Source organism: Cyrtonyx montezumae, unplaced genomic scaffold (genome assembly GCF_038088225.1).
Source record: "Cyrtonyx montezumae isolate F1298 unplaced genomic scaffold, pur_monq_1.0 scaffold_17, whole genome shotgun sequence".
NCBI lineage: Eukaryota > Metazoa > Chordata > Aves > Galliformes > Odontophoridae > Cyrtonyx > Cyrtonyx montezumae.
The window spans coordinates 15486660-15500365 of NW_027071903.1; the positions used below are offsets into that span (position 1 = coordinate 15486660).

Sequence of the window (13706 nt, forward strand, 5' to 3'; positions counted from 1 at the left end):
GTGCTAGGGGGAGCCAAATGCTCAGGAGAGGGGCACAGGCTCCTCTGGCAGTGCCAGCCTGCTCCTAAGTCCTGTCAGATGTTCTGCCTGTTGCTATGGTCTAACCACGCAGCAAGACACAAGCCAAAGTAGTCATTCTTCTGCTACTAGCTGAAGGTAAGTGGCTAGTCCCACTCCAGGGCTGGGTCTCTGGATGCACTTTTCTTGGGGAGACCCAGCTGCAGTTAGCACACAGCAGCAGCGCAGATCAGTGCTGAGCTAATTACAATGGGAAGTATTACACAAGCAAGACAACACTATCTATCAAATACTAACAGCAGCTAGGCAACTCTGTGCACGGTTACTTCCTTTGCAGACTTGAATGCAGCCTGCATTCCTGGCTCTGAATTGCCTGAAAAACATGCTTCACACCGTACAGCCACAGGCATGCAACACCCTGCTCACAGCCCTGGGAGGGGACCTCTCAATGCCAAAACCAAGGAGGTACAAGAGCACATCTGTAGCTGTCACACAACACTCAGTTCATCAGCCATTTCAGGCACACTGGAACAACTGCTGAGGTCAGCTGGCTGTCCATGTATCAAGGTGACAGCACAAGCCATTTAAGGGTAGCACAGCATGCTGAGAAAGAGGTCTGATTCAAGGTTATACCTGTACAAGATCCCTCCGTCCGACAGCCATGGCTGAGGCAGCATTCTTCTGGCAAGTCTCCTGGATATTATTCACGTTCAGTCTGAAAAGAAGGGAGATAGATTGGCTTTTTGGTTGGCATGCTACTTGCGAAGGCAGGGAGGAATGGGAAGGACGTGGTACTGGCAACGGTGAGTAGCCCAGAACTTGCTCATCACTATGAGCCTACAAGCATGACCAGGATCTCATCCTGCCCCCCTCTGTTATTCAGGGATCACTGCCATCCTTCTGACAGCTCCCACTACTTATCTTCCCTAACACGCTGTTCATTGCATCAAGCCCAGCTCCAAACTGGCTTGGTCCCAAGATGCACCACTTCCATGGGGGTATTGGATCCAACTCATGCCAGAAGGCCACCAAGCCAAGAACTGTTTCTGTCCCTAGGATCCATCAGTGATGCAGTCCTGTTCCCATCCAGCCTGTTGATCTGTTCTACATGACTGGAAGAAATCAGCCTTACCTGAAGACAGGCAAGTTTTTGAGCTGGATAATGCACCCCTTGCAGAGCCTCTGACTGCCTGATGAGGGGCAGGGGAAGGCTGAGGAAACCCAGATGGGTTTTCTCATTCATCATCAGAAAGGTTCTTCAGACACTTGACAAGTGAAATATCCAGAGAAGAAAGATCCATCAGGTCTTTTTAAAAGAAACTTCTTTTTAATAAAGTAGAGAGAAAGAAGACTTTCTCCTCTCCCCTATCTCTTAAAAGAAGGACAGCCTGCTTCTTCCCTGAATGTCCCTCAATTTGTACCACTAACTTCTTTCTTTGGCTGACAAAAGCCTGAGCCTGTAAGAGTTGCAGTGACAATAACGGAGCACCAGTTCAGTCTGCATACAACTACACCATCACAAATTTCTTCCATTGCTTTTCAGATTTCCAGGAGACAAGTCTCCTCTCACAGACAGAGCGATGGCATGAAAAAAAAGCAGTAAGGCAAGAGAGAAGGAAGAAAGTGCAGCAATATTCAAACGTTAGAAGGATTAAAGCACAGCGGTGCCAAAGACATCTGCTTTCCTTTAAGAAATGGTGCCAGCCTGTACTCACATGTAGAGCTCTCCCAGCAGCTTGTGCACGGGTAGCAGGCAGGAAATATCTTGTATGATAACTTTCCCGGCAGCTTTGATGGGTCGGTTGTTGGCATCTGTGCCCTCCCGTTTGCTTTTCCACCTCCTTGATTTCTGCAGAACAAATGACAGCATGTTACTGGGGAGCAGGACAGCAGCCTTTGTGGGCCAGGGAACAAAGCACTAGGGTCAGGAATAATGCAAGCAGCACCCAAACCCGCCTTTCAGAAGGCTCTGTGTCACCCTGGAAAACATCCATGACATGCCCAGGAGAACAAGCATCTCCATCTGTAGGAAGTGAAAAGCAGGTCAAGGCAACGAGCTCAAGGTCAAACTCACTCAAAAAGTATTTTGTGAGTTCCCCTGTGAAAGCCAATAAGAGAACAAATCAGCAGTGGGATGCCAATCGGACCCGGGGAGGTTTGGCAGGACATGGCTCAATTAGTGCTCTCGTCAGAGGTCTGGTGTGGGAAGCCTTGTGCACAGACCACCGCTGGCTTCGGCCAACGCTCAGCACAGAGACGAGCAGGAGCCAGCCTCTGTCTGCCCTTGGCTTCAGGGAGGGCCGAGAGCTCCAGACTCTCCTTCAGTCTCCTCTGAGAACACCTCTCCTGCTTTATCAAGAGCTTCAAACAAATGGCGGATGATAAAGCAGGGCCCACATTTTCCTAGCAAGGATCCTCAGCTACCACTCTCACAGCTGGCTCAGGACATACAGCTAGGGGGAAAAATAAGGAGAGGAATCGACACAAGGGAACAAAACCAGGGAGCCAAGATCCCAAATACTCCTCATAAAGATGCAGTAAGCTGCGTAACGCAGCCTCGGCTACATGACAGCCTGTGGAGTACTGGGCAGCTCCTTGCTGCAGGAGGGCGGTGAGGAGGGCTGAGGGCGTGCAGCACAGGCAAGCAAAGGTTGTGCAGGGTCTCTAGGAGGGAAGTGCTGGCTGCTACAAGCAGCAGTGGATGCCTGGCAGCGCCGTGAGCTGCCTCGCTGACACACTGCTATCCAGAAGCGTTCCCACGCCACGCTGGGCTGCAGAGTGAGTGCACCCAGAGCTAACAGTTCCTCTGACCTGTGGTACTGATGGCTCTGCAGGGCAGGCAGGGCTCACCCTGGCACATCAGTGCTCCTAAAGAGCAGACTGGGCTATGGGAAAGGCAGGACCAGGGCCTTCCTCACTGCTTGTGCTCCCATACAACGGGTGACCACGGCCCAAAGGCTCGAGCAGAGTCTCGGCAGTAAGTGAAGGAGAAAACTCAGACTTGAAGAAAGTGAAGGTGGATCTTCCTGCCCTCATGACAGATTCTCACCAGCTCTCCTGGTTTTCCACTGCTCTCCAGAGTAAAGGGGAGCAAGCATACACACTGCTTAACATCCAGGGGTGCCAAATGGAAATGGGGCTGTCAGCACTCAGCCATTTGGGAACTGGACCTAATTCTAGGTAGGGCCTAATTCTGTTCTCAGCTACAGCCCTACAAGTTCTAATCCATCCAAACCATTTGCTTTCAGTGTCTATGTCATCTGTCACTCAAATCGAGGACTATGCAGTGGAAGATGACTACAATGTGATGGGACAGGAGATCGACCTCCCTTCAACCCATCAGCTCCCAGCCAAAGCCCTGCCTGGACCAGCTTTGGCCCTCACCATTGGGCACAGTACTTCTGATAACACCTTAAAACATCACTACCCTTTCTGTGCTGAAAGATGCAGACTGTATGACAACAAGGTTCTCAAACCACTGTGGTACCTGTCCCTACTTCCTAACAGGTGCAGCAAGAAGCTGCTGATGCTGTCAAAACCAACACTGGAGCAAAGCTTGGGAGCCCCAGAGCAAGGATGTGCCAACAGGGCAGGAGTGCAGGCAGTACTCCTCAAAAGCAGCCCCCTGTGCTGCATCTGAAGGCAGACTTGCAGGCACAGAGCCATGCTCTGCAGGTCTAGAGTTGGGCAAGGAATTTGGAGAGCAACTTGCCACCTCCTGAGCATATGCAAGGCAGCTGTACCTGGCACTGATGGAGCGTTCCCCTTGCTCAGTTACTGAGAACAGCTCAACCTGCTCCTGGCCTCCTGCACAAGCCAGCTGAAGAAGCCTCCCAACAGGTATAGCAAAGACCCGAAACACGGACAACACATACCACTTTCCACAGGCAATTCAGTCCTTTTTTTGGGGTTGGGTTTGTTTTTTTTTTTGAGAACAACAACAAATGAGGATGAGCATGGAAAAGAGGTCCCACAAATGATTTCCACTGCTTGCTGTTAGCATACCACCAGACAAATGACAACACTAAATGCATCAGAGCCCCACAAAACTCACAAAGTCCTCCTGCTTTCTTCCTCCTAGCTCTGCCTGGTTAGCGGCCAACAGGGAAGCCCTAACCCTCTACTGGTGCAGCTCCAGCAGCAGGGTTGGCCCACGGCCACATGCCCTGCCAGTGCCACTGCTTCCTGCCCCTTGAACTGTGATAAAAGAAAATCATAAAGTCAAGGGTACAGCCACGGTTTTACATGTCACGCTTTTTCAATTCAGGTTGGCCTCTGCAGCAAGGAGTTCAAAGGCAAGGAGAACTCTAGCTCGGGTCTGGCCGCCCAAGGTCCACCACAAGTTTCCTCTCTTCCTTCCACTCCAAGTCTGCTCCGGTGAGAATCTTCAACTGTGGGGTTTGACAAGGCTCACAGGCATCAGGGTGGAACAGGAGGCATATCTCTTCCTAGGGGCTGGAGCACAGGTGATGGAGGAGAGCAGGGAACACAACGGCTGGAGCAGAAGCAAATCAGCATGCATACACCAAGCTAACTTAAGGGCAAAGACACAGGCCTTCTGCATTGCCCCAGCACTTCTATCTGCAACCTAGAGTCCAGGCCAGGGTGAACTGCATCTACCCAGCTGCTCCTGAGAGCTTAAGGAAAGGAAGAAGAGAAAGAAAATAGCTGTGCCAACAGCAAATTAAGGCTCATCAGCTCCTCGGAGCACCAGAGGGAAAGAAATCAGAGCATTTATGACAGTCATGGGGTTGGAGTTGACAGCGGGGAACAGCACTGAACGATGACTAAAAAAGCCAGCCTGCACCTGCACTACCATACCCAAGGCTGTAATTTGCTGCAGTCTGAGGTGATAACGATGGCAGTAAATGGGTTACATGTAGAAACAGACAGCCCAAGAATAAGCCACCAACTGCTTCGTAGCAACCACCATCACTGCATACTCAGCAGAAGTAGGTACAAAGTGCTGCGTGCCTGCTTGGAAAGGATGCTGGGCTGTGGGGTGTGTGTGCCTTCGGGTCCTGCTGAGGCAGGCAGCGCTGGAAGTTAGCTTTGTGAAATGCAGAGTGCCTGGTTCACATCAGCATATGCAGAACCTCCATTTGTGGTAGAAGCTGGCGTTAGCAGGGCAGAGGGAAAGGTTGCAGACCAAAGGGAAGAGAGGCTCAACGCCAAAGATTAAGCTGAATGAAGGTATTTACAAAGTAAAGAATTAAACAAGTTCAAAGTCAGGTTCAAGCTGCTTCTAAGAATTTTTTTTTCTTTTTTTTTTTAATAAAATTTTAAAATCTCTGCTTCCCTGCAGGCTCCTTTATTCTGAACAACTGCCTGCAGATCAACTCCCTGTGCAGGACATGCAGCACTGCCTGGATTTTGTCTCAAAAGAATCCACATTTACAGCTCACAGCATCTCCTGCAGCACCAGGCACTTCCCCAAAGAGGCCAAAAATCGATGTCCCACAGCAGGATTGTTTCTTTTTCTTCCATATGTACCACTGCCCACTTAGGACAGCACACTTAGGCTTTTCCAAAGGTTATCCACTAATGCAATCAGGCTTTAACTATCCCGCACACCTTAAAAACAAGTACATTGCACAAAAAGAGAGCTTTATCACATCAACCCTCCAAGCCAGTGGTAATTAAATCCAACTGAGGTCCTTGGTGGGCCATGAATTTATTGCATCAAAATCTGGTAAGCTCTTGCCTGGTTTTCTCTCATTTAGTCAATTCCTAATCCAATGCAGAACCTCATTTCTTCCCTCCACTACTCACATTTCGTTAGCTCTTCACAAAAAGCCTCTGAGTCAAGTAAATTTCTTCTGGTTTCTCTCACCTATTATTTGCTAGTATAGACTCAGTGTTGTTGCAATTAGGAAGGCCTGATCCTATTATACCAAGTTAAATTAGGTGTTACAGGATTCTATTTTATTCCCTGCTGTCTTGGAGAGATAACATAAAGGCAAACAGCTGTGAAAAACAGTTGTTCACACAGACCTAAAGAAATCACCTTCAAATTGAACTGGAGTCTTCTAGGCTTTGGCTATGCTTGGCAGATGACCGATGAGATCGTAATTGCCCAGATTCACAGTGCAGCTTGAGCAATGCTGATATTGACATGACGTTCACGTGGATCATGTTCAAGCCTTAGGGACAAGTGGACTAAAGGAAAATGACTGTCAAGGCAGTCTTGGAAGGGCAGGTGCCAGGAGGAGGGAGCACCAGCCAGTGTTGCACCTCAACTGAATGCAGAGTGGTGCAATTCTGAGTGCTGGAGAAGATTGTGAATTAGTGAGAAATCCTATCTACTGCTCCAGGAAATAAGGCATTTCTGGTGCAACACACACGCTCATTTTAATGAGATGACAGATCATTATCAACAGCTCAACCGGTTTGCTTCTTCCACAGCTCTTAAGCAATGCCATGCCAGCAGCTTGATGCTCTTTAATGTTATTTTCCAGCAACTCCTCCCTCTCCAGAAGGGCTTCATCTTTTTCAGAGATGAGGTGTTCTCATGTCAGCCTCATCAGCTGGCTGATGACGCATAATAATAATCACTCAACTCCTCTTCTTAGTGTACGCTTCTTAGAGGTTGATCCTTTCTTAAACTTCAGATTACCCCTTTGGCATCCTTTCCTGACTGCAAGGCCAGATAACATATGCATGTCATATATAAGGCAGTGTTCGTACCCTTTGAGTTCGTGTCTGCTCCTGTGCACTTACATGTGCTCCTGAAGCCCTAGGCCCTGTGTGGAGTGCAGGTCCCCCACCTCTGTGCAGGTTACTCAAAGGCAGGCAGGTGGCATTTTATTCTTGGGCCCTTGGGCAGAAGACAGGGTTATATCAAGGACAGTATTAGCACAGCGCACAGTACCGGGAAGTCGTTAATTGCTTGTATGGACCAACGTCGCCGGGCAGAGCGAGGAGACATCTGCATGTGAAAACGTTATACCCAGGAAAAGGGAAGAGAGACACCAAGAAAATTAAAGACAAAGGTAAATAAACTGAAATGAAAAGTGCTCCGAACCAGCAGAGTAAAAGATACTGATCCCCATGGTTCTGTTACACAATGGCAGTTGCAAAACAAGATCTCCACTTTCATCAACACACAATTGTGCTGCGTGTTACCTACAGACCTGACAAAGTGTGCAGAAGGACTGCAGCGACCTCAAATCCCAGCAGTCTTCTGATGGAATTGTACTGCTGCAACATGCACTGAGCTGCAGCCACGGGACCTTGTTCATATCGTGCACTGACAGCAGAGGAGAGAAAAACACATGGTGCCCCCCCCACAGGACAGGCTCCTACTCTAACCAGTTTTCCTCCCTCCTAGATAAAGAAAGATGTGGCTAACTGCTGCCTCAGCTGCATTTAACATTTTCAACACAGCTGTCTGGGACAGAAGTCTGCAGCAAGCTCAATAAAAACTCCTGTTTACTCAGACATCCCTTTAACATCCAGCATCCTCCAGGCCTTCTTTCACTGGAACCTGCTGCAACCGTTCACTTTCATCACAGAAGTCATAAAAGGCAAATGTCAGGATATTAGAGGGATGTGGAGACCCTGCTGCCCAGCAGGGCAATGTGGAAATTGCCAGTATGGGCTGAGGAATTCATTCAGGTTGAGTGAGCAATTGAGTTCACTGATTGACTATGCAGAACAGCTCCAAAGCAGGCTTTCATTATGAACCTGCCGACACTTCATTAAGTACTCCACACAGTATTGTAACAATAAACTGAATCTCTCCAAGCATATTATTCTGCACCCACCTGGAAAAAAATATTTCTGCCATGCTTCCGTGAGAGTCAGCACAATAAAAAGGGGAAGAAGGGAGCTTTGTGTGTTGTGTGCAAGATACTTCATGTTTATTTTCACTTGCTAATAGCCAGCATCACCAGGCATGCCTAGACCTCTGTCTCCCCTTGCAGCTCACGACTGGGAATAACCTGCAGCCAGGGCTCTGCTGATGGACTGATGCATTATCATTATTTCTATTTTTTGGAAAGGTATGCACGCGTGAATAAAAAGTGAGAAAGATCTGCTTGTGTATAGACACACATCTTTAAAGGGGCACAGGAAGGCTCAATGCCAGGTGTAGCTGTGCTCAGGTTTACTAAAGAGATCTCTGCTGTGTTCACCATCTCCTCTGCCCTTATGGGAACATGACACATTCCCCACCTAGCAATGCACAAATTCCAATTAGTTGTTAATGCTAGTGCATTGCTATATGGGAATTAAGTTTAAATACCCGGTTCTGTCTGGGAAATTCACTTTTGGGGTTAAAGTTGTAGAAGTTTGCCACTAAATTTCAATTTTTTATTTAATGGAAATATAAAATTCAAGCTTCAGAGCAAGGAGCTAACAAGATTCAGACCCTGGGGTTTTTATGCCTTCAAATCCTCAGAGTTAAATGTCAAAACTATTTAGCACTGATCTACAAAGGCTGGGACATCAGCTCCGGAAGAGCCAGAAAACCTTTGCTGAAAGGACATGAGGCTTTTTAGAACTATTTCGTTTGCAGAACATCTGTGCCAACTCCCTTCTAAGGTTCTTACACTTCTTCCAACCCAGGATGCGAGGACAGAGCTTGGCATGGGGCTGTAGAACAGGCATTTATTTCCCCAGATTTCAGGGGACATGCCTACACTTTGTTCTCTAGATTTTTTCCCCACCCTGACAAAAATCTTGTCACCATTGCCACACGGACTGGGGAGACAGGTCACATGAAATTCCACCAAGCTGCTTCCACACTATTTTTAGCCTTGTCTGTCATCTTAGAGAGCTGTGTGTCAGAGACCAGCACAGTGCAGACGACAGGGGCAGCTCTTTAAATAAACTCTCCTGCACAGAGCAGGATAGGCTGTAACTCCTGTATCAGGCAGCACCATTTTCTCACTTCATCAAAAGAAGTTTGCATGGGGAAAAAAAAAAATAACAGAATGTAGACTCCAAGAGTCTACTGGGGTCTGTATGGAAGCAAAGCCTGCAGTGGGGACAGAGGCTCTCCCCATGGCTGGCAGGTGTAACCACTAGCTGGCTTCACATAAGCAGGACACAGTCCCAGAAGGGTTGGCTGTCACATTTGGGACTACTGGAAAAATCTGGACTTCTTCCAGCACCAAGAAAGGATGAGAGCTCAAGGCTCTGATTCTCTTTCTCCTCCTGGGACAGGAGCCCCTGAGCTCCAGTGCAGCAGAGTGCTGTGGAGCACCTGGCTTTCTCTGGGTACTTGGAAGCTCTCCCTGCAGCAGCAGAAATGTGCCCACAAAACAGACAGTGACAAACTGCCTCAATGCCCCGAATTCTCAGGCTCTCAGTGGAAGCTTACAATATTTTTGTAAGTTATATTGCTCCCTGCTGAAGTGCAGGGAGTTTGTTTCGGAGCGTGCTGCATGGCTGATTACTCCCACAGCATCTGCTCTTCTGCCCAACATGCTCATGGCACATCAGCCCATCTAGCACTTCAGAACTACCCTACAGTTACCAAGTGCTCTTCTGCACCTCATGTGCCCTGGAAGGAAACAACCCCACTCTTTCCCAAAGCCTTGCTTGTGAACAGCAGTGATAACAAGACCTATGTCTAAAACAGAGGTATATGTATTAGAAGGTCTTTGGAGAATCATGAATGGACATTTTTTGTTTAAAATAGCCCTCAGGGGCACATATCCCTGAAAGAGACACCTGTAACAGAAATAACTCATATATTCCCCATAATCCAGGAGAGATTGTCAGTAAGCTTCACAGATCCCCAGCCCTTTGCAACTCTGCACATCAGGAGTGCACAGAAAAGCAGAGTGGCCTACAATGTACTTAGATGGAGACTAAAGCTTTTCAAGTGTGAGATTTTAACCCCATATAATGGGAAAGGAGACAATGTTATGCACTGAAGGAAGCTGTAATGATCAGCCTTGAGAGATATCAAAATAAGAAGTCAAATGCTAGAGAGGATCAGCAAATAAGTTACTAACAGTAGATAAATCCATGTGGCATTTTTACAGAGCTGCTTGTAAAAGATGCCTTCCTAAGAGGAATGCGAAGCTTCTGTTACCAGCAATGCACACAGCCATAAGAAAAGAATACAAGACAAAAGCTGAAGTACTGGGAAAGGCTTTTTGGCATGGTACTTACCCTCTCTTTGTAGTAGAAGGAGCTAATGGAGACCTGCTCCTTCTCACTGCGAGTAGGACTCCCGCTGTATAAACGCAGATTGCCTGGAGTCTCTGTACGGATCTTCATTGGAGTAATGAGGCCACTGTGGTATGCTGATAAAGCTGACAGGGACCTAGGAACAAGAGAACATGGTTTCAGGAGCTGACATCCAGCAGAATGCTTTGAAGGCTCAGACCAACAGCTCCTCTGACCCAAGCTGTGAGTGGTGTTGTAGTGTGTGTTGAGAAAAGGTCTGTGATGAGGGCTGGGACCTATGGGACCAGGCTGTGCCACATGGGTATAGCTGACACAGTACTTTCTGAGTACTTCCTGCTCCAGCACAGGATCTGCCTCCCTGCCCGTGCAGCAGTGTGACATGCTGAAAGCAATGCAGGGTACTCACCGGGGTGTGGGCTCCGTTGGGGACACTGCACGATGCATAGTCATGGGTCTTGTGAAATACACCAGGTACCCTGCAGAGACAGGACACAGAATAAGGATTCTGCCATGAGGAACAGACTGCCCAGGGGGGCATTAAGGGGCTGGAGGCCTACCCATTACCTTGAATGCTTCTAAACCCAGTTTTCTCAACCCAAATCCACCTCTTTCAAATGCTTTAAAGAGCACGTTCTGTTGAATGACTGCCTTAAAAGCAGCAACACAAGTGGCTCACAGGTGTTAGAGAAAAGCCAGTAGAAGGAGCTAGCACACGTACTTTTGTGCTTTACCTCTTCACCAGGATTGTCAAGCATTCTGATACTCCAGATGTAAGTGAGGCCATTAACAGCTATGCAAAGAACCCATGAGACCTGGCATATCTCTTTAAAAGGACAACCCAAGCCGTCTGACACCATCTCCAAAGTGCTCTCACAAGCTTTACCCCATTTGCTAGCATTTCAAGCGTCCTCAGCCTCTCACCCTTGTGCAAGAGCTTTAGAACCGAGGTTTCACTCGGCCTCTTTAATGCAGCATTGCTGTTCTACTTAAGCTAGGAATTCAGTGAAACCTGTACAAAAAGAAGTTTTCAAAACATGCTCAAATTAGGATGCGGTCAGATCTGGAGGATCTTTGAGAATCTGAGACAGTTCACTGAAACTTAACAGCTCAGATCTTGTTTCTTAAGGATGATCTTTACAATATACACATGCTCCTGGAAGCCTGGACATAACTGTACCCTATCTCCCATTTCAGGAAAGTTTCCCAGTAACGCTGGACAAGGTATTTTGGATAAAGGAAAGGGTGTACAGTGAGAGAAGAGTGGTTAGTAACAAGAATAACCTTTAACAAGGGGTAAGTTCAATCCAAAATTACAGGAATTTTGTGAAGACTCAAGAGCCAGAGTACATCCAGCAACGTGATGTGGGTAGAAGGGAACTATGGAAGGAGAGAAGTCTTCTGGAGAATGAAGAGATGCATCAGCACCTTGGCATGCCTCGTGCCAACAGCCATCTCTTCAATTAGTCCTGGATTTCCAGATCTGTATCCTAAAATACCACATGCAACACCAACTGCAAGCAGTTGCTAACTAAACCCATTATTGGTAAACTTATTACAACATAACTGCATTAGAAGCATTTAATACCCGTTGCATGGCAGCAACCAAAGCCTTGTCTTGTTTAGATGCAATTGTTCCCCAAGATACTAAAAGTACCCTTTTCCTGATGGCTGTCATTGCATCAGTGACGGAGCTGACCTGCACCACAGAAACGGGCTCCAGACGTCCGTGGAAATGGGATGTTGGAGTCCTGGTAGGAGCCATAGGCATTGGAGACCCGGGCAAAGGTGGGCAGAGGAGTCGTTACGGAGTTGGACAGGGCATAGGGGTTGCTGGACGTGCTGTCCTCTTGGTTCTGAAACAGAAGTTAGCCAAGGTCATGCCTCTGCTGTCATGAGGAAGAAATCCAGATGGAGTACTGAGAATCCTCGTGCCAAGCAGCCTCACACAGATGTCTCTCCTTTGAGTCAAAGCAGATCAAGAACAGAGCAGGGCTACCACTCTGGCTCCAAAAACATTTGCAAACACGTGCACCTTTGAGCCAAGTGCTCCTCTGCACTGCTGTTTGTCAGGAGAGCTCTTTCCCACCACAGCTGTGTTGAAATGCAGAGCTCAAATAGGGTGGAAACAGTGGTCTTGAGGGAAAACGATATAGAAAATCTGACCTTCAGATATGACTCCCAGCAACAAAACACAAAGCTGAGAGAAACCTAGTACTTCAATGATGCCAGCAAGTCAAAGACTGCTTAAAGATGACTATCTTGACACCCCATGCAAACGTAGGGGTGCCAAATGCAAGTTGGGCATCTTGAAGTGAGGAAGGCAGGTGATGTGAGCCAGGAATGAAAGTCTGGGAGACCCCAGGTCTGGCCAGAGAAATTTCGGCAGAAATTAGCTGTAATTTTCCAGCTGAATGTGCAGGTCTAACGGATTTCTTTAAAAGAACAGCATCTGGCTCAAATTTTCCACGCAGTGGGGAAAGCTCTCACAACAGTACTGCTGAAACAAACAAAAAAAAACCAAGCTTCCAATGTGGAAAAAAATATATTATAATAATAAATTAAACAAGAAACCACCAACAATAAAAAAAGATCCCTTACTTGCAATGAATAAACAAAACCTCTTGAAAAAGAAACCTGAGAAAACTCTCACCTTTTTCTGAATGCTAAAACACATATTCCAGTACACTGCACCCACACACAGACCTATTACCCGACACCGGGATGCTGAGTAGGTATCACAATCTCTCAGCTAAGGGCAGAGCGGGACTTACATTTATTTGTGGTATCAACCCCACATAACCTTCACACAAGGCTTTAGAAAAGGCAGACTTTCACAGCTTTGTTCAAAGGAAGAAAACAAAGCCCCTACAGTTGGCAGTATCTTTGAATAGAACTGAGAAGATAAAGACATCTGCCACTGCCTTTCAGATGAGAACGAATCCATCAGATCCCCAGAACCTCTTATTTTCTTCTACAGTTGATAACCATGCCCTGCTGGTTGGTGAGATCTCTCAGTGCTGGAAAGCTACTGTGCACCACTGTGATGCTGCAACCAACAGTAACTCCTGCTAACCTCATTATTAGTGAGAACCCCCACAACAGCAAACCCTGAGGGCTTGATCATCCACTCTGTTTTCTCCAACACTAACCACAAGAACTAACACAAACTTATCAGCCAGTCACAGGGGTCTATTTACACGCCTAATGAAGCCAGACTCTCAGCACAGAGTCACAAGCGTGGGATGTGGCAGAAGACAACAAAGTAGGGCAGAAAGCCCATGCAATTCTCCATACCACGACAGACTCCAGCCAGGAGACGAGCTGACGCAGGCAGGGCTCCAGGCAGCTCTGGTTCCGCTTCACTTTCTGCAGAGAAGTGTCTTTCAGTATCTGGAATACACGCAAGAAGCAGCTTGAGTTATGGTTACATCCACACCTTCCCACATCCTTTTTTGTCTGCAGAGCAGCAAAGTTGCCAGGCTCATGAGATTGCAGGGCCAGAGGCATCCCAAAACACCCACTGGAGCCACATTTACCCATTGACG

At 47.5% G+C, this 13706-nt stretch overlaps 1 protein-coding gene across 6 annotated transcripts in view; it reads right to left on the reverse strand.

Moving 5' to 3' along the window:
* Positions 1 to 13706, reverse strand: part of WDR59 (WD repeat domain 59) — a 48449-nt gene that overhangs the window by 7872 nt on the left and 26871 nt on the right. For all 6 annotated transcript variants that reach the window (XR_010622007.1, XR_010622008.1, XM_065733455.1 and 3 more), the window contains exons 15-20: positions 13456 to 13551; positions 11858 to 12014; positions 10568 to 10637; positions 10144 to 10297; positions 1734 to 1867; positions 652 to 733 (exon numbers count right to left, since the gene is read on the reverse strand). Coding sequence is in view for 4 of the 6 variants with exons in the window: in XM_065733455.1 (XP_065589527.1) it covers positions 652 to 733; positions 1734 to 1867; positions 10144 to 10297; positions 10568 to 10637; positions 11858 to 12014; positions 13456 to 13551 (693 nt within the window). In the remaining 2 variants the exon portion in view is untranslated. The remainder of the gene's footprint in view (positions 1 to 651; positions 734 to 1733; positions 1868 to 10143; positions 10298 to 10567; positions 10638 to 11857; positions 12015 to 13455; positions 13552 to 13706) is intronic.